This window comes from Castor canadensis, chromosome 9, assembly GCF_047511655.1.
Source record: "Castor canadensis chromosome 9, mCasCan1.hap1v2, whole genome shotgun sequence".
Lineage (NCBI taxonomy): Eukaryota > Metazoa > Chordata > Mammalia > Rodentia > Castoridae > Castor > Castor canadensis.
The window spans coordinates 64,696,518-64,718,736 of record NC_133394.1 but is presented as its reverse complement, the minus strand read 5'-3'; the positions used below and the strand labels follow the sequence as shown (position 1 = coordinate 64,718,736).

At 38.3% G+C, this 22,219-nt stretch overlaps 1 protein-coding gene across 2 annotated transcripts in view; it reads left to right on the top strand.

Moving 5' to 3' along the window:
* Positions 1–300: 300 nt before the first annotated feature.
* Ankrd50 (ankyrin repeat domain containing 50) overlaps positions 301–22,219 on the top strand; it is a 38,760-nt gene continuing 16,841 nt past the window's right edge. Inside the window, exons 1-2 of one of the 2 annotated variants that reach the window (XM_074041708.1) lie at positions 301–534; positions 1,438–1,494. Coding sequence is in view for 1 of the 2 variants with exons in the window: in XM_020169587.2 (XP_020025176.1) it covers positions 2,183–2,694 (512 nt within the window). In the remaining variant the exon portion in view is untranslated. Of the gene's footprint in view, positions 535–1,437; positions 2,695–22,219 lie in introns of both variants that reach the window. The other variant, XM_020169587.2, reaches the window with a different exon arrangement.

Genomic DNA, 22,219 nt, shown 5'->3' with positions numbered 1-22,219 from the left:
GCGATAAGGGAGGAGCGGGAGCTGGGCCCGAGCCAAGAAAAGCCGCGCGGGGGCGGAGCCTGCGGGGCAGAGCAGGGGGCGGGGCTGTTGGTGGGCGGAGCGGAGGGCGTGCCCACAGGGAAAGACAGGGCGGGGGGCGGAGGCGCAAGCGAAGAAAGACGGGGCGGAGACTGAGGGTGGGCGGAGCCGCAGGCGAAGAAAGGGCGGGCGGGGGCGGAGTCTGTGGGGGCGGAGCTGGGGGCGGGGCTCCGGGCCGTGGGGAGGGAGGGCGGGGTGCGGGCCGCCTGCGGGAGACAGTCAGTGCTTTGGCGGCGGTGGCGGCAGCGGTGGTGGCCCGGTGGGGGCTGGGAGGCGCTCGACCCGGCTGCTGAGGCAGCTGGAGCTAGCAGTCGCCGGGAGCCAGGAGGCGGGCCTGGCGCTGGGAGCGCGTCCCGGGCCGGGCGGAGGCGGCGGCTGCAGTGGGAGTCCGACGGGAGCGCTGCTGGCGGCGGCTTCTCAGCGAAGCCAGTGCCCGGAGGCGCGGCGGGGGCCGAGGTAACCGGGGGGCGGCGACGGGCGGGAGCAGGCCCTCGTAGGTCGGAAGCTCAAGGCTGCAAGCCGGTCCTCACACCCACCCACCCAGCCGGCTGGCCCCAGGCCCAGACTCGACTCTCCGCGCCGTGGGCCGGGCGGGGGACACCGGGCCAGGGGTTGGCGCGGACCTCGGCCGCCCCCTCCCCCTCCTCAGGACACACCCGGCCTCGGGCGGGGCCGCGGCCGCGGGCAGACCTGGGCTGCGGGCTGCGCTGCCTCGCCGCCGGTAGCCCCGGAGTGCCTTTTGTCTGTCAGCTGAAACGAGGCCGAACGCGGGCGACACCCAGCTGGAAGCCACTGCCCCTGCCCTGCCCACCACCGGGGTGCTCCGGCACCCTTCCTCACCCCTGACCCCGCCGAGCCCGTCCTGGGCGCGCGGGGCCCGGGTCCGCAGCGCACTTGGCTTTCTCACTCCTCTGGGAGCGCTCAGCCCCTTTCCTTCCCTTTTTCCATCCAGCCCCGATTTCGCAAACTATCAACAAAGAAGTGTGGCTGGTCAAGTAAGCAACCTTCACTGACTACTGTGTTAGTCCATGGACCTTCGTTAGTGGCGCTGTTCTTCCAAGCTAGTCAGAGCCTTTTGGCGAGAATTAAGGATGCTACTGTATGTGCATAAAGTATCTTTCTCCCAATTTTTACCGCGAGGTTTTAAAAATTTGGGTTAATTTCATTAAAATCTGGCTGGGAAAGCATGCCCATAGAAGAAAAAAAATACGAAAAGGAAAATAAATTTATTTGAGGGATAATTGTCTAACTTTTTGAAAGTGAAGATTTGAGATGAACTGGTAAATTGTGTCCATTATTAAATGAGCTTTTAAGAGATGATATTTTGCACTAAGATATTTTTTGTTTGTTTTATTTTAGTTACTTCTGGAAGTTGTTGATTATCTGGACATCTAACACCAAGGAACCTGTGAACAGGTTTATTAAGAATTTGCCGTCTTGAAAAAATGCATTTTGTGAATGCTTTGAATTAAGGTGTCAACAGTGCTTGGTCATTTCTGCCATATAAGAGACTAATCTGAAACAGTTGCCTGGCAGTTGCCCAGGTTCCTGAAACTGGCACAAACTAATACTTTGATCAGCCATCACAGAAAAAAACAGAGTACCTCTGTGCTGTATAAATGTAATCTCTGTGATGACATTTAAAATAATGGACAGCTTTTCCTTATGTAGTTTTCAGATACAGAATTAACACTTAGAGTCTGGAGAAGTGTTTTGTACAAAGTGAAAGATTGGGCTTTCTCTTTAGTTTTCCAGATGTATAGTCTCATCTACATACTTGAAACATCCACGATCACATGAACTCCAGATATAACATGGAATTATATGAGCCAAAAAGATACAGGAAAAGTGTTGCTTAGCCTTGTGAACTAGGCTTATGTCCATCACTTTAACTACTAAACTAATATATTCTCTGCTAATCAAGATTATGGAACCAAATAAAGCCATGCACATTCTGTTGCCAAATAGACTGTGTGGTTGTTGAATTTTCCTGTAACTGATTACTCTCAAAGTCAACTTATTATGCAAGTTATGACCTAATGGATATAAAGACCTGTGTTGATGTATCCAGATTCAAGCAGTTGTTGGAGATAAAAAAGCTATTATGACTAATCCTTGGGAAGAGAAAGTCTGCAAAATGGCCCAAACCAGTTTACTGCAAGGAAAGCAGTTTTACTGTAGGGAGTGGGTTTTCCACAAGCTTCAGCATTGCCTCCAGGAGAAAACTAACTGCTGCAACAGTGCTGTCAACACACCATCGGTTGTGATGAACTCTGGGAGTAATGCTAGTGCTGTGTCTGGAAAGGGAGCTGCCTGGGGTGTGCTTTTGGTAGGAGGGCCTGGCAGTGGCAAGACAGCCCTCTGCACTGAGCTCTTATGGCCAAGTTCACCTGCAAGCTTGCAGAGAGGTTTACATCGCCAGGCTTTAGCCTTTCATTTCTGCAAAGCCCAGGACTCTGATACCTTGTGTGTTGGAGGGTTTGTTAGAAGTTTAGTTGCCCAGATCTGCCGCAGTGGACTACTCCAAGGATATGAGGACAAGCTGAGAGAGCCAGCCGTCCAAAGCCTCTTACAGCCTGGGGAGTGTGAGAGGAACCCAGCTGAAGCTTTTAAAAGGTAACAGTAGAATGTCATGATGCTTGGAGTTCTATGCAACAATTGAGGTGCTTTTACTAGTGCTGTATAGTTGGGCTTGATCACTGGTGAATACACCTGTTCAGTTTTAATATTGAGGGAAGCAAAACATAAACTCAGTTGTTGTACAGTTATAGTATATGTACTTAAAGTTAGTCTTAATTTTATTTGTTTAATACCAGAATGCTGTTTTCTTAACAGTACCTGTAATTGGTAAGGAGTTTGTCCTTAGGATAGAGAAGAACAGTTGGTTGCCTGGGGACAAGGGAGGTTTTACTGTTTCTTTAAATAACAAAAGTGAGTTTTTAGCCTTTGAGGATCTGAAGAAAATTTGCTGCCTTGACTTTGGAATTTGTTATTCTATTAACTAATTGAAAAGCTAAGTGATGATGAGATATTTATGAAATACTGAAAATTTAGGACCACTTTAGTACTTTTAGTGAGTGGTGTATAAACATTTTTCCCCCTAACTCCAGTTAAGCATTATTATTCCATGGTAAATGAATTGGTGCAAGTGAGCAAGTTGCTTTTCAAAGTGGTTTCAGATTTAAAATGTAGAAGAGTAATTTAGAAGTCTGTGTATGGTGAAGTTGTAGAGCAAGGGGTGTGTCACAGTGTGGTTTAAATGCAGTTTTCACATTAACCTTGAAAGTGGCAGTGGTGTTGTAGAATGACTTAGGGATGAGGGTATAGAATTCAAATGGGGGAGACTGTTAAAGTCAGCCAAATGGACTTGTTTTTGACAAGTGTGATAATCTTGTAGGCTTTTTAATGTGTAAATGCAGTGTAAGACAATTCTGGACAACTCTCTTTGTTTATTTGGAGGAGGGGTAACACTGGAGTTTAAACTCAAGGCCCCCCTCTTGTTAGGCAGGCATTCTTAACCACGTGAACCGTTCCTCCAGCTCTGTACAACTCTTTTTATCTTTTGTTTTGAGCCATTAAATTCGGGGTTAAATTGTTATATCAATTCTAAATGAGTGAGGAAATGAGTTAATACCTGTGGCATAAATGTGAGACTTCAGGTTTGATGGAGAGTGCTCAACATCAAGAATCACAGGGGCGCAATGTCTTTTAACAGCCCTTGTCCTCTTTGTGCTGAAGATAAATTTCCTTCTCAAAGAGTACAATTTTAACTTTTTTATTATATAAGCTATTCTCATGTCATTGAAAGCAATCACTTTCAAAGAGTTTTAAGATGAACCTAAGCTAAGTAAATTATGTAATGTTATAATTTATTGGAATTCATATATAAATTTCTAATAGCTAAATATTTAAATGTTTAAAATCCTATCTGATAACTGTTATGTTTTTGATATATTCTATTCTAAGCATAGCTTTTCTCTAAAGTATCACAGATTTTCCTGGAAAAATATTCCTGTTGATATTTTTTTTTCTTGGCGAAAGAAAGAAGCAGTAGTTAGAGCTGCATGTAAAAACCCACACCAGCACTGCTTTTCTTTTTCTTTATATTAGTGTATATTAATTTAGGAAGAGGCTTTATTGTGATATTTCCATATCACATTATATATGATATATATACACCTATACTTATGTATATGTATGTGTGTATATGTGAGTGTGTGTGTATGTGTACCATGATTTTATTCACCCCCCATCACCCATTCCTTTTCTGATTGGCAGAAGGTGCTAATTGCTTTGTGGTCCCAATCTCTAATTTTCATATCCATGCTGCCTTGACCTTGCACCATACATAGCAAAAAGTCCCTCATAAGATGAGGCCCCTCCATCTTGGACTTCCAGCCTCAAGAACTGTGAGCTGAATAAACTTTTATTATTTATAAATTGCTTACTCTATGGTATTTTGTCCTGGCTGCAGAAAATGGACTAAGACACCTTGCTCCTTAAACAAGTCCTTTAGAAAATTTTAATAGGGATATATTTAATTTAGGGATGGATAGATACAATTCAACAGGTGGGGCAGAGGCCCATTGTCTCCAAGGAATTGGGGTGTTTGAGAGAGATGGAAGTAGCTAGTTTGTACATGGTTAGATCAAATATAAATGTAAAGAAGGAAAGTAATTTTTTTCACCTTTTGACAAAAACAAAATCCAAAACCAGTTATTTTCTTAACATCTAAATTTTGATGATGATTTCATGTATTCATTCGTGAAACAATGTCGTAGTATCAAAAGTTAATAAAGAAAAAAAATCTTAGGTTTTTACAGATCCCCAAAGCTCGGGAACTTGACAAATGATCCGAAAATGGAGCTTTTTGTCTACTTCTGTTGTTTCCATTTACTTGCCAATCGTTTTCTTATATTTTACTCTTACTGATACTAGATAGAACATGTGGTATCACAAGCTAACTTCCTACATCATATGATATGTCTAAGTGGTAGCATAAACACATTACCAGCTTGTTGAAATTACTTTTTCTTCACAATGAAGAAGAGTGAAAGGAAATTGGGATTAATCTAGTTACAAATTGCCTCCTTCTTTCCCTTCAGACATGGTATGCCATGATATGTTGTTTCTTAATTCTTACAGCACGTATTTTGTGTTTTAAGCACAGTTCTACTGATACATACTAAGAAAGAGAATGTTTTATGCATTGGGTAGAGTTCAGTTGGAGATAAAGCAATGACTAGAATCTCCTGCCTTCATAGAACTTAAATTCTAACAATATTTGTCTTGCTGCTGTGAGGAGAAATAACAGTTGAGCTGAATACTCATTATATGATCACATAATGTATGAGCAGCTTAATGTTAATCCAGCTGTCTGATCTGCTAAAGGGACTAATGAGTAAAGACACTGGTTTCCTGTTTTTGAATTTTCATTTTAACTAATTGTGTATGCTTACAGCTTTTTGGTTTTTTGGAGCCCTAAAGGGTGATTTCTTTCATTTCTGCTCCCCCTTCAGGCTTTTAGAATAAAACTTTGTGTATTTTGTTTTGAATATACCTTTCCTATTGTCAGTGTTGAAGTAGAGTTTCCTATTAGCTCTAGGATCAAGTGTGTAAGTTAGGAAATGGGTGACAAACTAGTGTCATTAGGCTTCCTGGTTTAGAAACAGAGCTAAAGGTGGTTTATTTCACTTTAATGGAGACTCCTTTCTGAACCTTGCTTTCGGGGGCTTTGGAGACTTGGGTGGATATAGTGCTGGGAATCACAAATCTTTGTTGTGGTTATGTCATTCCCCGACTTTATTCTTCTTTAACAATCTGCAGGACCAGACTTGAGTTTTCTGTGTCAAGTTTCCCACACAGAATAACAGTAGTTTGTTCAGTATAATGTTCATAGGAAAAACTGAACATCTTCAGGTATACTATGAATTAAGTGTAAATGGAATAAAATTGTAATGAATAATGAAAGATGAGTGACTTTAGGTTTTGAGAGTTTAGCAGAAAATTTGTGCAGATGGTGAAAGTCAGCATGGCTTGTTTGAAAAAGATCGCAAACTAACATTCCAAACTCTGACATTGTGGTTCACAGCTTGAATATTCTTTCTAATCTTCATATCTTCTCCTGAAGCATTTCTGGCTCTTCAGGTTTTTACTTCATGGTGTAGTTATTTATGCAAACATCTTTTGTTACCTGCTCTATTAAGCAGATGATTCTTCATGACATTATTGATGCCTGATGGATTTTTTTATATTTACCGTAGTGCAAAGTAGCACTTTGCATATAATAATTGCTAAATAATTATCTGGAATATGTCTGAACCTAATTGAAAAAAAGGGGAAAAACTCTTGAATAAGAAAGAGAATTGAAACATCTTGCTATTTACATCAGTTTTAAATGAACACTAGACTAATATAGTGATTATTAATTTATTAACCTGCTGCCAGCTCTTTAGCAGGTATGAATGTGGCATTGGCCCCAAGTTTGAGGTGTCTCAGCCATTTCCAAGTGTTTTTGGCACTTTCCATGAAAGAGAAAAGAACACAAGGGGGTGCTTCCTTCTTGCCCTTTCTTGTGGCATATTTTCATGGCAAAGTATTCTATTTCTATAACCTGTCTTGTATAACTAATGTGTTATTTAAGACAACTGTCATTATCCTTTCTTTAATATTGTTAAAAAGATCCCTGTAAAAGTGTCTTTATTGTACATATTTTAAATAAATGAATCAATATACTTTCACGAACGATTTTATATATTTGTCTTTTAGTTTGAAATCATTTTTCACTAAGTTTTCTTGTTTTCAACTTTTAGCTAAATCATTTATTCTTTAAAGTGGACTTTCATTCATTCAAACCATAATACTTTCTCTTCCTTCAGTCTTTTCTTTTGATCCAGGGTTGGCTCTCTCTTAATGTACTTCCTATCTGAGTGCTGCATACTTTGGTTCCAGGTACTCTATCATGGACTGTACCATTCATCCACTTCTCATTGCTTATGCTATAATGTCATTAGTATATTGTTCTTGTCTATATATTTATCTGCTTAAAGTCAGCCGTGTTCTTAGTTCTGTTCTGCAGGTTTTTTTATTCACCTTGCATAACTCAGATTTTTTTTTTAAGACCGGAGAAAATAAAGTGGTGCCCTACAAGTTGAGTATGTTTTTTACTCAGTTCAGGAGTTTCACTTATATATTTAGACTTTCTGTTTATTCTTGGGAAAAAAAAAAAACCTGGAAATTTTGGTAATACTAGATTCTCATTCTTCTGAAGCAGTGATGTAATGGAGCCACATTAGCTGCTGTTATGGGGCCTGTGTGCTCTGATTTGATTCACAAAGCCCATTTTGTGAATCAGGCTAGCCATGTGCTGGCCTGGCTCTTGTAAGCATTTTCAAAAACAGTGTATCTCTTAGTCTTCTGCCCTTGGATTGTCTTGAATTTGAGTTCATAAGTGTAGTTACGTCCTCTACCCTAACACCTAATCCTTCTTACCTTAATGAAATCTGACTTCTAACTCTAAATACTTACAGGAAGATGTCTATGCATAATTGCCTCTGAACTTCCTGCTCCGCTTACCTTTACTTAGATGTTGTATTTTAGCCTTTTTTCATTATTTGTACTTTCTTCCTTTCAGAGTTCCCTGCTGACTCCATTCCTTGGTGGTTCCTTCTCTAGGTTCTCTCAGGGTGTTTGCCTCACAGTGCTCCCTCAGATGTTCTCCCTTTATAATACTCCTACAATTGTCTTATTTTACTTCTGTGGTCACCAACACACATATATAATAGGACAGCATTCCATTCTAATTAACTGGTATCTTTCACTTCCCTGTCTCTCACTAACCTTTGTATGTTCAAACTAGCTTTTCTCCAGAATTTATGGCATTCATTAAATACTCATCTCAGGCCATATACAGAAGTATGCTAAGTGTCAGGGCTAAAGTAGTGAGCCAAGAGGATGCTCAGTTAGTAGGGAGAAGTACATTAACAAATAGTCACAAAAAATAAATATAAAAAAAAATCTTTGATAAGCACTAAGAAGGAAGGATATGGGATAATAAAGCATTATATGAAGCTGGATATTTATCTGGCATTCTGGGAAAACTGACTCTAACTACAGTTGGTCCACAGTAATTCCTATTTCCTAGGCCTTTTCTGATAAAAAATTGAGCTTAAGATAGTAATGTTGGCATCCCTGGGAGATTGTTGGAAAGGTACCAACCATCACAGTCTACTGAATCAGAATCTGCCTTTCAATAAGACCCCTAGGTCAATTCTGTACACATTCAAGTTTGAGAAACACTTCCCTACATTGGATTCTATAATTTTCTTTGACTGTCTTTAATCTTTCTTTTGGAACATGTCTTGAATTCTTTTATCCTAATCTAGACTTTTTTTTCACCTACTCTTAGTTGGTCTCCTGAATTTGTTTTGTCTGTAGTTGGCAGTGGTTTCTTTAGGTCATTGCTCTGAGTTTGTGCTAACCTATATAACAAATTCACATTTCTTTGCTTAGCTTTCAGCACTCTTGATGATTTAGTTCTGCCACATCTAAGCTATGTATCATGTTTTCATAACCTCGTCAGGACATATTAAGTGCATTCATTTGTTTAGTGTATTAAGCAGGGTTAATATACTAGGAGCTATGAGTTACTAAAAATGTTTTTAATGTTAAGAGTTTCATATACTCAGTACAGATAAGAAACTTGTTATATAATTCAGATTTTTTAGTTTGTTTTTAGCAATATTGCTGTTCTTCTAAATTTTATGTAGCAAAATGGTTTAATCTCACGAAGTAAAATAAATACTTTTCTGTTCTTAAAAATCTCTTTGAAATGTGTTCTGTTACCTGTCTTTACTCTCTAATTGTTCTATTAATGTCTTTGATTATATCATTTGAATATCTTTTAAATTTAAAACCAACTTCTTTATTTTGTGTTTTCTATTTCTTTCTATTGTGTTTTCTTAATTTCAGAAAGAGTTCCAATGTCATTTTCTTTGTATTATGCAAGTGTGTCTAGATGTAGTTTGGAGTAATAGAGTTTGAAATGTTCATTCAATTGCTTCATAAAAATCAGAATTAAAGGGTTTAATTATATTTGTGGGTATTTTGAAGAATGAGAGCTTCTCGGGATGAGCGCCTTTTATTATTTTGTCTACTTGAGTAATAGACACTGTAATGGTTTGAATTGTTTACCTTGGTCTTTGTTGATATGATACTGTTGGTCATTGCACCTCAGCCATGAGGTTTACTTTGGCTCATTGGAGTTAGCAGATAACAACCAAGCAGAGGCTTAAAGTTGAGTTTGTCCCCCTATGCATCTGGCATCACCATGAGAACATAACCATGATAAGGACATGGCCTGGCTAGCCTACCGGCCCAACTATGGTGGTGACAGGTGTGGAGAGATAGGACCTAATCTGCCTCTTTGCTGCAAGCATGCAGTAGACCAACAAACCTGTAGACACAGAAGATAGTATAAACATTTGTTACTTTAAGCCATTGAACTTTAGGATTTTTATATACCACTAGTGTGAAAATAACTAACTATACAAAACTAAGAAAATAATATTTCAACTGGTAATTATTGTTTTTTATTACAAATCTCAGAGTCATCAGTGATCCCTTTAGTTTCACTTGTGCCCTGCACTCATCCATTGCTGTGTTGGTTTCTACTGCTGCCGTCCATCATCTTTTGCCTAAACTATCGCAGTAGGCTTCTAAGTGGTCTTGTTGTTATCCTTGCTGCTCCTGTTTCCACAAAGCAATTCAAGTGTCAGTTCACGTTACTTCCCTGCTGTCTTCCAGTGATTTCCTAGACAAAGACTTTAACTCTTCATGGTCTACTCCTTGCCTAGCCTTTGAACTACTTTCACCCTTGATCATTGCTTTTCATCTACATTGCCCTCAATATTCTGAAGTGGGTCAACTTGTGGTCAGCTGATTTTTGTCTGGCTGCTTGCCGTGGGGTGATTTTGGTGCCATCTATGACATTACTCCCTCTGAGAGTTCCCTTGCTCCCTGAGTCTTTAGAAATCTCCCCACCCAGTCATTTTACCCCCCTTTAGGGAACAAGAGGCCTCACACATGTTAGGCAAACACTGCCACTGAGCTATACCCTTAGCCCTCAGACATTTTCCAAATCACATCATCTCACTTAGCTTTCTTTATTTCTTAGTTTTCAGTATCTGTCATGATTTGGAATTGTTTTGTGCATTGTTTGACTTTGACATTCCTCTTATCTGTTGGAATGAGCAGAGTACATGCCTGATGTGGCCTCTGTATCCTTAGGGCCAAGAATATAGTAGGAACACAGTAACTCTTCCTCGAATTAATGGATAACTATTTGTTTTAATTTCAAACTTTGTAATTTTGGTCACACTGGTAATTTGTATTACTTTAACTGTACTCAGTTTTGAAATATTTTGTGGGTTTTTTGTGGAGCAATTTATATGTATAATTAATAATTATAGATAAAAAAATCTGCTTAAACCAGTAGTTTTTAATTTCTATCCTTTTAATTCATGTTGAAGTTAATTTTTATCAACTGTAAAGACATTTTAAGAGCATAAGATTCATATGCCTCTTCCGTAAATCCTTAGTTTCATCTGTGTAATTCCTATTTCTGAGATATTATCATTTAGAATTCATATTAACTTGGAATGGGGGGAACCTTACGAGTTTTAATCTCAGTTATTATATATGTTAAATTTTTTTCTCTTTAAGAGAGAAACAACTTGCAAATAATAGACTTCCCAAGTGGCACCAAAGGGAAACAAATAGTAGCAGAAAATGAATTTGTGGGGTAAGAGATAGGTTCTTCCTACTCCCTACAGTGTTCAGTTATATAGGAGAGTAAATAGTACAGTATCCCACCCCCACTTTTGGTCATATTTGCTTCAAATCTAGATTTTCTGTTTTAACAATCCATAGAAATCCCTTCCTAATTCTGGTCTGCTCATGCCTCATAGCTTGTGAATTTACTTTTTAAACCTACATAATTTGACCACACAGGGAGATATATAGGTAAACATATCACTTATTATGGCCTCTAGTTTTGTTTGTTTTTGTTCCCGTAGTAGTTTTCTTTGTTGTTGTTTGTTTTCATTTTTGCTTTATTGGTACTGGTATTTGAACTCAGGACTTCACACTTGCTAGGTAAGAGCGCTACCACTTGATCCATAACCCAGCTCTTTTGCATTATTTTTTCAGGTAGGGTGTTAGTTTTTGCCCTCAGCTGACAGTGGACTGTGATCCTTCTATCTATACCTCCTACATAACTGGGATTACAAATGTGAGCCACTATGCCTGGCTTGTTTGTTGAGAGATTAACTTTTTTGCCTGAGCTGTCCTTGAACTGTGATCTTCCCAATCTCTGCCTCCTGAGTAGCTGAGATGACAGGTGTACACTATGTCTGGCTCCATAGTAGCAGTTTTCAAACATTTTGGTTCTAAATAACCTTCACACTCTTAAAATTTATTGAGGACTCTAGAGAACCTTTGTGTATGTGGATTATATCTTTGAGTATTTGCTGTGTTTAAAATTAAAGCTGATAAATTTTAAAAATGTATCAATATATTTAATAGTAAATCAGTTGCATCAACATAAATAACATTTTAATGAAAGTGTAGCTATATTGTCCAACATACACACACATAAAACACTTAAAAGAATAGCACTGTTTTTCAATTTTTGCAAAGCTTTTGAATTTTAGACTTAAGCTGTGTAATCATGTCTGGTTCTACATTGTAGCCTCTGAAAAACTCTTGCTGTATCCTTGGGAGAGAATGAAAAGTGAAAAAAGCAAATTATGTCTTAGTTTTCTTATGACTCTGAAATGGTCTGAGGTCCAGGGTACCCCTAGGGACCTCTAAACACATTGAAAACTGCTGGTCTATATGAGTGGTACTGTGCTTCTAGAGTGATTATGTAACATTTTCTTTTTTGGGGAGTACATCTATATTGTTACATGGGGAATGATTCATTTAACTAGTATATGGTATATCTTCCATCTTTGCACTATAATTAATATTTCTATTGTCATATTGATGCACATTTAAGACATCCAACTGTTTTACTTTATGAAGCAGTGTTATGCTGCTAAGAATGTTGTTAGGTATCCTGTGAGCCCGTTAACAGGAGTAAGGTAGAGAAACGTGATTCCAACTCCCATACCTAGCAGTGAAATTCTGGGTCATAAGATTTTCATCCCCCATTCTCTGATATTGTCACAAACTGCCCTTCAAAAACTTTCTGGATTTATACTCGTAGTTGGATGTATTGGAGTTTCCATTTGTCTGCTAGGTCAACAGCATTTACTTACTTGTCAAAGTTCTTTATATTTTGGAAAGTGAATGCAAAGCAGTATTATTCTAAATGGCTTGCCATTTAGTTTGTGAAATTTTAAAAAGTGAATATAGTTAAATTAAGTATGTCAATCTTTTTCTGTTTTCATGTATGGTTTGGCTTTTAGAGGTCTTTAAAGCTTTTTCACCACAAGTGTTAGCAGCAGTTGTTGAATACCTCATCTTTTATTATTGACTTGTGAGATATACATCTACGTATACCTGAGCACATAAGTATGTCTGTGTTTCTGAGTTCTCTGATCTACTTCGGTTCCTTCATGTACCAAGAATATGTTCGACATCAGGAGTATACCAGATACTATTCTAGACACTAGGGTATAGTAGTAAATGAAAGAGGCAGATGTCCTCTGCATTTATTGAACTTACATTTTTGAGGGTTACATTTTGAGGTGGTAGGTATAAAAATAAAAAGTTTAAAAAGACAGTATATGACAAATCAGCTGGCACTGAGTTGTTTTGTAGAAAATCAAAGCAGGGTAAGGAAGGTAAAACTGAAGTACAAGATAGGTTGAGAAGTTTGCTATTTTATAGAGAGGTTTTAGGGTATTCTGAAGGAAGTCTGACAAGAGCCTATCAGAATGAGGAAATACTAAGTGCAAAGTACTGAAAGGGGTAGAAATTGCTTTTATTTTATCTAAGAAAACAAAGGAGCTTGTGTGGTTAGAATAAAATAGCAAGGGCGAAGTGGTAGGAGACGAGTATAGTTAGGAGCCTGTGTGGTTCTTCTTGGAGACTATTATAAGGACATTCATTTTTGCTTTGAGTAGATTAGAAGCCACTGGAGTCTTTTAAATGGAGACTAATATCTAACTAATGATTTTATAGGACCGCATTAGCTAGTATGTTGGGAAGTAGGGCAGAGAAAGTCAGCAGGGAAACTCTCAATGACTAGTGTAGTACTCATCATGAGAGACAGTAGTGCTTGGGCTTATGCAAAGTGGTAGAAGCAGTGAAAAGTGTATTCTGTTTTATTTTTTACACTGCTCTAATAGAATATTGGATGTGAGGTTTGAGAAAAATAGGAGAGTAAAGTATGATACTAAAAATTTGAGCCTGAGAAACTGGAAGGATGTAATTGGTAGTCACTGAACACGTTCAGCATTAGACATCTAAGCTGAGATGTCTAATGTAAAATGTAAGCAGTTAGATTTACATGTTCAGACTCAGAGAAGAGGTGCTGCTTAATATATAAATTTAGGTTTATTATGCAATATAGATGGTATTTAAGGCCATAATGAACTTGTACAAGAAGCAAATGTACATAGACAAGAAAGGAAATTCAATATCTGAGCATTATAACATTGAGAGATTGTTAAGATAGAAGGAGAGAGCAAAGTGAACAGGTGAAGGTAGTGTCTCAAGGAGGGAGGATCAACAGTGTTTCTGCTGAGCTGAGAACTGAGCATCGACTTAGCAACATGCAGCTCTTGGGATATTGATGGAGTGAAGGAATAAAGCTTGATTATATTAGGATCATGAATGAATGGGAGGAGTAAATAGTAAATATAGACAGAATTTTTAAAGTATTTGATGTAATGGGAAGCAGTGAAATTGAGTAGTAGCTAGAGAAACATATGGGTCTGGGAGTTGTTTAAGAAAAGAGATATAGGATATTTGAATAATAGCAATGGTAAAGAAGAAATGATATTGGTAATTCAAGAGAGAAGAGGTAAATTTCTGGAACTGTGTTACTGAGTAGGTGATATGGGATCTGACAAATGAGTGCATCCTTGGAGACTAGAGATCTATATAGATGTGGTACATTGGTAGTGTAGATATCCCAGTGATGTGTGAAAATTCCCTTCTAACACATATGTACATATAATGTGCTATTTATCTAAATACTTTTTGTTATATAGGAAACAAAATCAGTAGCTGAGAGTGATGGGCTGTACGTTTGAGAAGTATTGAAATGGTCATCTAAGCAAGAGGAGGAATGGAGGGTTAGTGTTTCTCAAAGTGTGGTATGGAGAACCTAGGGGTATCTTGGACCTTTCAGGGGGTCTGTGAGGTCAAACTTAATTTTCAAAATAGTACTAACACAGAATTGCTTTTTAAAATTCTCATTCTCTTCTGAGGGTACGTTGTAACTTTCCATAGTCTACATGATAAGAAATGTAAGAAATGGAATGCACGACATTCTTGGGATTTTTAAGTTAGGATAGCATTCAATCTGTAGATGATAATATTGAATCCTGTAATCCATGAAGATACTATATCCCTCTATTCATTTAGATTTGCTTGTTTTCACTTTTCCTCAACAATGTTTTACAGTTTTCTGTATACAGGTAGCACACCTTTGATTTATCCCAAGGAATTTGTTTGACACTATTTTCTAAGTTTTTTAATGCTAGTGATTCAGATGATTTTTGTATACTAACTCATGACAGGCAGCCTTGGTAATTTTGCTCATTAATTGTTACTCTCTAATCACTTCCATTTTTGAAGGATACTTTTTTGGTACAGTAAGCCTGCCTTATTCACAGATTTTATTACATGTGGTTTTGACCAAGCATAGTCAAAAATAAATTTAAAAAATCAAAAGCAATTTCAAAAACAAAAAATTTAAATTCCTGCACATTCATTGCCCAGCTCCTATCTTCAGTGGTGTTTATATCGTTGTATGATTTGCTGAGTGCTTCCCTATTCATCAGTGACTAAAACTCTGCCTCCCAAAAAGCAAATGGGACCCCAAAAGCAAGGTAAAAATTAATTGCTTAATTGAAGTGATAAAGAAAAATTAAGATTTGTTGAAAGACATTATGTGGGTGGTGTTATGGGAAAAATGTGTCAGCCACCTGCAGAACAGCACCGAACTGTTGCATCTTGAGTGTGTGCAGTGTTTCTTCAGTGTGTTCTTAGAACCACAGACCTGTGGTACCAAGAGCAGAGTTAAGTGGTTTAGAAGAGTGTGAGTGTGTGTGTGTTTCCTTCAGCCTTTTAAAGATATTTCAAAGATGTCTTATCTTAAAAGCTTCCTGAAGTCTTACTTTTGCTACTTTGAAAAAAGTCTTTTCCTCTATTTCTTTGAAGGTTTAAGATGTTCTGGTTTTTTTGTTTTGTTTTGTTTTCAGTTAGACTAACTGCCAAAATGGTGTTTCTTGGTATTTTTTGTTTTAGATTTATTAGGTTTCTTAAATGTGTGAGTTGATGCCTTTCATAAATTCTGTAAGATATCTGTTTTTTTGTTTTTTAAGTTGAGCTATGTTAATTATATAAGGGGGCTTCACTGTGGTGTTTCTATACATGCAACCTGTGCTTCTTTAGTTACTTTTTCTAGCTCATTTTTTCTCTTTCTCTGGGGACTACAACAACATGTATATTAGTATGTTATACCTTTTAATTGAGTCCCACATGTCTTTTTCACTCAGTTCTGTTTTGTCTATCCTTTTCTCTCTGCTTCAGTTTGGATATTTTCTATTGACTTTTTGTTTTGAATTTCTGTTTATCTTCTGTTGTAATTAGGATGGTGTTGAATGTATCCAGAGCTCTTACTGTCATATATTATGTTTTTTTTAATTCTAGGATGGAATTCTTAATTGTTGACTAGATTCCATTTGTTGTTGTAGTTCTCTATCTTTTACTCATTTTGGATCCATTGACTGTTCTCTTGAACACTGTTTTAGTCTATGTTATTGAAATACCTAAATTACTTATCTGTCAATATCTGGTCTCTTTTTCTTACAGATTATCTGCCAATAATCTGCTTTTTTCCTTACTTTTTAGTTGTGAGTAGAGGTGATTGCTGTGTTCCAGAGGATATCTTCTTATATAAAAGCTTTCCTTGTGCTCCCTTCCCCAAATTGAGGTTATCCAATCAGGACACAGGCTGGACTGGGAATTCCTTGTGGTCTTAGAAAAACCTCTGGTTTCTGTCTGATCTTCAGTGTTGTCCTCCCAAGAGTTTGATCAGAACCTGTAGCTATCTCCTTCACACTGTAAGACTTGGTGATTAATTTCTTCCCCAAGTAATATTTATGCTTACCTTCCTGCTCCTTATGACTTCACATTTTTCCAAATCTCTTGAGTTCTGTGCTTAAAGCAAGCACTTTCCCTTAAGCAGAAAGTAAGCGATCTCATGTAGGCTTTTAGGCACCCTTGGCCTAGTTTCCCAGCCTTTTAAACATAGTCTTGAATTCAGAAGTCATACCTTGGGGAAAATTAATCTTTAGTTCAGGACACTTCTGATTTGCACTTTGCCCTTTAAGAGACCTGACTGACTTCTGAAAGCCTTGCTGGTTTTGCTCCTTTGGTAAGGGTCCCTCAGGGCAGTTCAGACCTAATTTTTTGTCAGTACCTGTAAAGGCGTATGCCTCCAAATCAGCAAATGACCCTGAGAAGAAAGCAGCAGGTCATTTTTTTCTATTCTCTGAAAAAGCTTCTATTCTCTGGAGTTCTAACTCCCCTCCTTTTCTCGCTTTAGCAGCCTTCTCATGTCTATAAATACATACATTTTGTAATTTATCATTTTTTTCTCATTGTGGGGGTTTTGTGCTGCTGCCACTTACTGTAATTTATCTTGTAGAAGTTATATGAATAAGAGTTCCCTGGTTCCTTCCCATCTTATTGGATTTGTAGTTTTTCTTAATAAATAATGTCTTTTCCTTTTTTTTTTTTTCCAACGGTATAAGTTCTAATCTGAAGTCTCATGTTCTTGAGACCCAAGAAAAGTTGAATTATTGCGTCAGGTGGCAGGGTAAGCTTCTGTTTTATGCAGGCCTTCAACTAATTGTCTGAGGCACTCATATTAGGGAGGACAGTCTGCTCTAGTTAGTTTACTGATTCAAACATCAACCTCACCCAGAAAACACTCTCACAGACACACCCAGAATATTGTTTCACCAAACATCTGGGCACCTCATGGCTGAGGCAAGTTGACACATAAACTAAACTAACACAAGCCTCTAGGAGCCTAATGTAAGTCAACAATGAAGTGTTGCTTATGTATAATTTTAATAATGCAACACCACAATGAATAAGTTTTGTTTTGTATAAACAATGAAACAAGTCTGCTCATTCATTCAGTAAAGACTTACAGATCATCCACTTTTTAAAATCCTGTGCATTAGAAATACAAGGGTGAATAATATATAGATGCTTCCACCTCCCATAGTTTTTGAAATCAATGCCAAAATACCAGTTTCTTGGGTATTGACTAAAGTTGTGGTTAAGGACTTCTGAGGCTCTTCTAGCAGCAGTATATATTTATAGACCCCTACATAGTTTGAGTCGGAGAATAAGAGTGTGTGCTTTATAGCACACAACATGGATAAAGGTCAAGCAGATGAAAGAGGGCCTGTTCAAAGAATCAAGGTAGTCTGATAAGGTTAGAGAAATAGGTAATATGCCAATTACAGCCCATGATTTTGGCTTAACATGCTTCTAGGGCTAGACAGGCTTCAATGACTTCAGCCATAATGGTCTGAACCAGATGCATTGATCTGTTGATGAGCCTCAGAGCAGTAGTTGGAAAGAGGACAGCTCATTAACAAAGACTTAAATTTCTGATTGACTCACTCAGTGTTATACATATTAAGAACAGACTTAGTCTCCTGACTTCTGAATATTGTGATTCCCTGGTATACAACAAGGTACATGTTTGATTTTTTAGAGATACCACTAACAGGAATAATGTATTATTTATTTTCAGTTTGCATATAGTAAAATGGACTCTCAGTGTTATACAGTTCTATGATTTTGACAAATGCATGAAGTCATGAACCCTCCACAGTCATGATACACAGCAATTCCAACACTCTCCTTTTGTAGGAACCCCCTGCCCCACTCCAGTTTTTAGCAACCACTGATCTAGTGTATAGATAGTATTGCTTTCTCCAAGTGTCATACAAATGGAGTCATACATAAAGCCTTTTGGACCTGGGTCCTTTTCCTTAGAAAACACATTTAAGATTCATTGATGTGTGAATCCTTTGGGGTTTTCTTCCTTTTATGTCAGGGTGGTATTCTCTTATGGATATCATTTTCCAGTTGAACAGCATCTGGATTGTGTCTAGCTGGTGAGGATTATAAGTAAAGATGATATAAAATTTATATACAAATTTTTGTGTAGTACTAAGTTTCAGTATACTTAATAAATACCAGGAACTAGGATTGCTGGGTCATATGATAAGTGTATGTTTAGGAAAAACCAGAGCTATGCCTCTTGCAGATGGCTGTGTCATTGCTCTGCAGTACTACCACATTTGGTGTTTTGAGAGCCTTCATTTATTTCAACAATTCTAATGGGTGTCTAGTAGTATCTCACTGTGGTTTTAATTTAAATTTTCCTAGTAACTAATAATGTTGAGCGTGTTTTCATATGCTTGACATTCTTTTGTCTTCTTTTCTTAAGTGTCTGTTCCAACCTTCCCATTTTAAAAAAAAGAAAAAGGAAGTTTGCTTTACAAGTATATTCTGTCAATCTTTATTATCCATTAAGTTTTGTATAAAAGATAAAAGATTTGTATTTACGTTCCTCTTATATATAGACATCCAACAGAAGCATGTCTTCAGCATGAATTGTTGAAAACATTTTCCTTTCTCAATTGAATTACTTTCACAACTTTATGAGAAGTCAGCTTCTACTGGCAGAGTAGCTCAAGTGGTAGACTGACTGCCTAGCAAACATGAGGCCCTGAGTTCAAACCCCTGTGCTGCCAAAAAAATAGTTTCCTTTATTTATGCTGGATGTTTTAAATTTGCTACATCTCTGTCTTTATTAAGTACCATGCTATCTTGATTGTACTAGCTTTGTAGTAAATCTTAAGAAGGGTAGTGGGTTTCCTTCCCGGCAACTTTGTTGCTCTCTTTCAGAATAAATTTTGTATTGGACTTTTATAACTACTTGTTGAAAGCCATATAACTTATGTAAAACAATTGAGTTAGTAGTAAAGAGTTTCTGTTCCTGGACATGAGCTGGACCTTCAGTGGGTAGAAGGGGAGGTGTGTGAGTTTAGCTTGAGTTAGGATACTGGAGGTCTGCTGATGCCTCAGGTTCCCCAGCACACCGCAGGCTTCACATCCTCTTCTGTGTCTTTGGTGTGGGGTGTGAGGGGGTGATTTTCCAGGTGGCCTTTCTCAGTGTCTGTTTGTAGCTCTTACTTCCTTCCCTTCTGCAACTCTCCCTGCAATTGGGGTGCTGAGACAGAGGATAGAGATACCTTATGCTTCTCTGATTAAGCCTACGTGCCCCTTGTTCCTGGGTGAAGCCTTCTTGGTTGTCCTCCCATCCCTTACTGTAGTTCTCATGCCCTTCTCCCCCACTGTCCCTAAGGCTTTTCCACGGCACATAAGAAGAAGAATCTGGGTAGAGGCTTACATTTCCTATGCTTACAGCCAGATTGTTGCTATTAAAATAAATAAATATGCCAGGCACGATGGCTTAAGCCTATAATCCTAGCTGCTTTGGAGGTGAAGATCGGGAGGATCATAGTTCAAGAGGCCAGCACCAGCAAAAAAGTTTGTGAGACACCATCTCAACCACTGGCTGGATGCTCAGTGGGACAGTCCTGTCATCCCAGCTATGTTGGTAAGCACAAAAAGGAGAATTTGCAGTCCAGGCTGGCCAGGGCATAAAGTGAGACCCTATCTCAAAAATAAGCAATGGGACTGGAGGTATGGCTCAAGCGGTAGACTACTTGGTTTGTAAGTGTGAAACCTGAGTTCAACCCCCAGTTCTGAAAATAATAATAAAAAATATATATATATATATATATATATATATATATACACACACACACACTCACATTTATATAAATAACCAATGGAAATAGGGCTAATGGAGTGACTCAAGTGGTAGAGCACTTGCCTAGCAAGCATGAGGTCCTGAGTTTAAACCCCAGTACTACAAAAATGATAATAATAGTAATTATTATTATTAATAAGTAAAAATAAAGCATGTGGGCTGGTAGCCAAAAAGAGAAATATGCATGAGGGTGTGAAGTCTTCCTTTTGTTAGTGGCCCAGGCCCTCTCCATGCTTTATCTCCATCCATTCTGTAACTTCTTTAGCTGACATTTTCCACTGTCTAGCTTCCTGGGACTGAGTAGGCAAGTGCTTGCGTCCTGTGTCTCCTGCATTTGTCTCTCTCTTTCGACTTTGGTCTGGTTGGTTATTCTGCGACCTCAGCCCTGTGACAGATTCAAGAAAAGCATTGAAACTTGCTCAACTTTGGGTTTATCTAGCTTGTTTTCTTGAGGGCCTAGGGGATACTCTTTCCACCTGAACAGTTGAGCCAGAGTGAGCTGAAGCCTGATGTTCAATTTAACAGTCTAACAGTAAAGGAAGTATTATGCATGATCTCGTGATACATAAGTCTATCACCTAATAGTGTATTTCTTATAATTGTAGCTTTTAAAAATCTAATTCACCTCCTTACCAAAAAAAAAGACAGTAAGTAAATTCACTGTACTAAGGAAAAAGAAAAACGGATGTGTTTTATTTCAGAATTGTCTAATGGTCTTTCACTTGCTCTTCTGCTATACATCAAAAAACCACTTCGAAAGGATGGTCCTGCTGGTACTCACATTCAAGACAGAATTAAAAATGGCAGAAAATCTAATACAGTGATCTTAAATTGAATTAGTGAAAATATGAAGATAGACATGTTGGCCAAATATTAATGAAAACTAAGAATTGTAAGATATTTAATAAGATACATATACAAAAGTATAACCCTTTAGCACACTGCTGCTTTTAAATATGGCAATGATCTTTGTACCCAACACTGTTAAACATTCTCTCATTTGGAGTCATCAAACAGATATATATACATGTATATGTGAATAACATGAAAACATCTCTTAGACTATTTAAATTACTCATGCATTGTATACATGTACTTGAGCAGGACTTTCTTTTTCCAAATGATAAAATGTAACTTGATAGGAAAATGTGGATCTCTCTGATCTTTAGTGATGTTTGTGCCTTTGAAATGATTGAGAGGGAACCAAATCTGAGAATTTAGGAGTGTAGTAAATTCTGTATGGAATGTTTTAACATAGCAACAGTTTTATCAATACCATTCCTTCATATTCCTGCCAGTTGATTGTGATGTACTAAGAATGGTTGTGAGTGCCTAAGGTAGTGGTCCTGAGAGCCCTGAGGGCAGAGTCCACGTTTCATAAGAAAGCTTACAACGCCCAGCGTTGGTTCATTTTCAGGATGCTTTTCCTTCATACTTTGTTCACTGGATTTTCTCTTCTCCAAGTCTTTGCATGTGCTGTTGCCTTCAGTAGAAGACGTGCTATTGTTTTTATTCTTTGTGCCCTTCCCTCCCTCTGGCTCTTCTGATGAATGTCCTGGCTTACCAACATCATCCTCAGGTCCCAACTTCCCTGACCTTCTCCTCACACTGTCCTGTCAAAAGGAGGTTAGGTTGTTTCCTATCTGCTCCCACAGCACTCTGTGCTGTCTCTGAAGTAGCACTGAACATGCTGTTGAACTCAGGGCTTCCTGCTTGCTATGTAAGCACTCTACCACTTGAGGCACGCCTCAGTACTTTTGCTTTGCAGTTTGTTTTTCAGATAGGGTATTGTACTTTTGCCTGGGCTGCCCTGGTACTGCAGTCTTCCTATCTCTACCTCCCATGTAGCTGGGACCACAAGAGTGAAAACTATGTCCAACTTGTTTGTTGGGATGGGGTCTCACTATTTTTTTTCTGGGATAGCCTCAAACCACAATCTTCCTAGCTCTGCCTCTCAGTAGCTGGGATTACAGACATGTATCACCATACCCAGCTCACGGTCATGCCATATTCTTATTCTGTATTGTACACTGT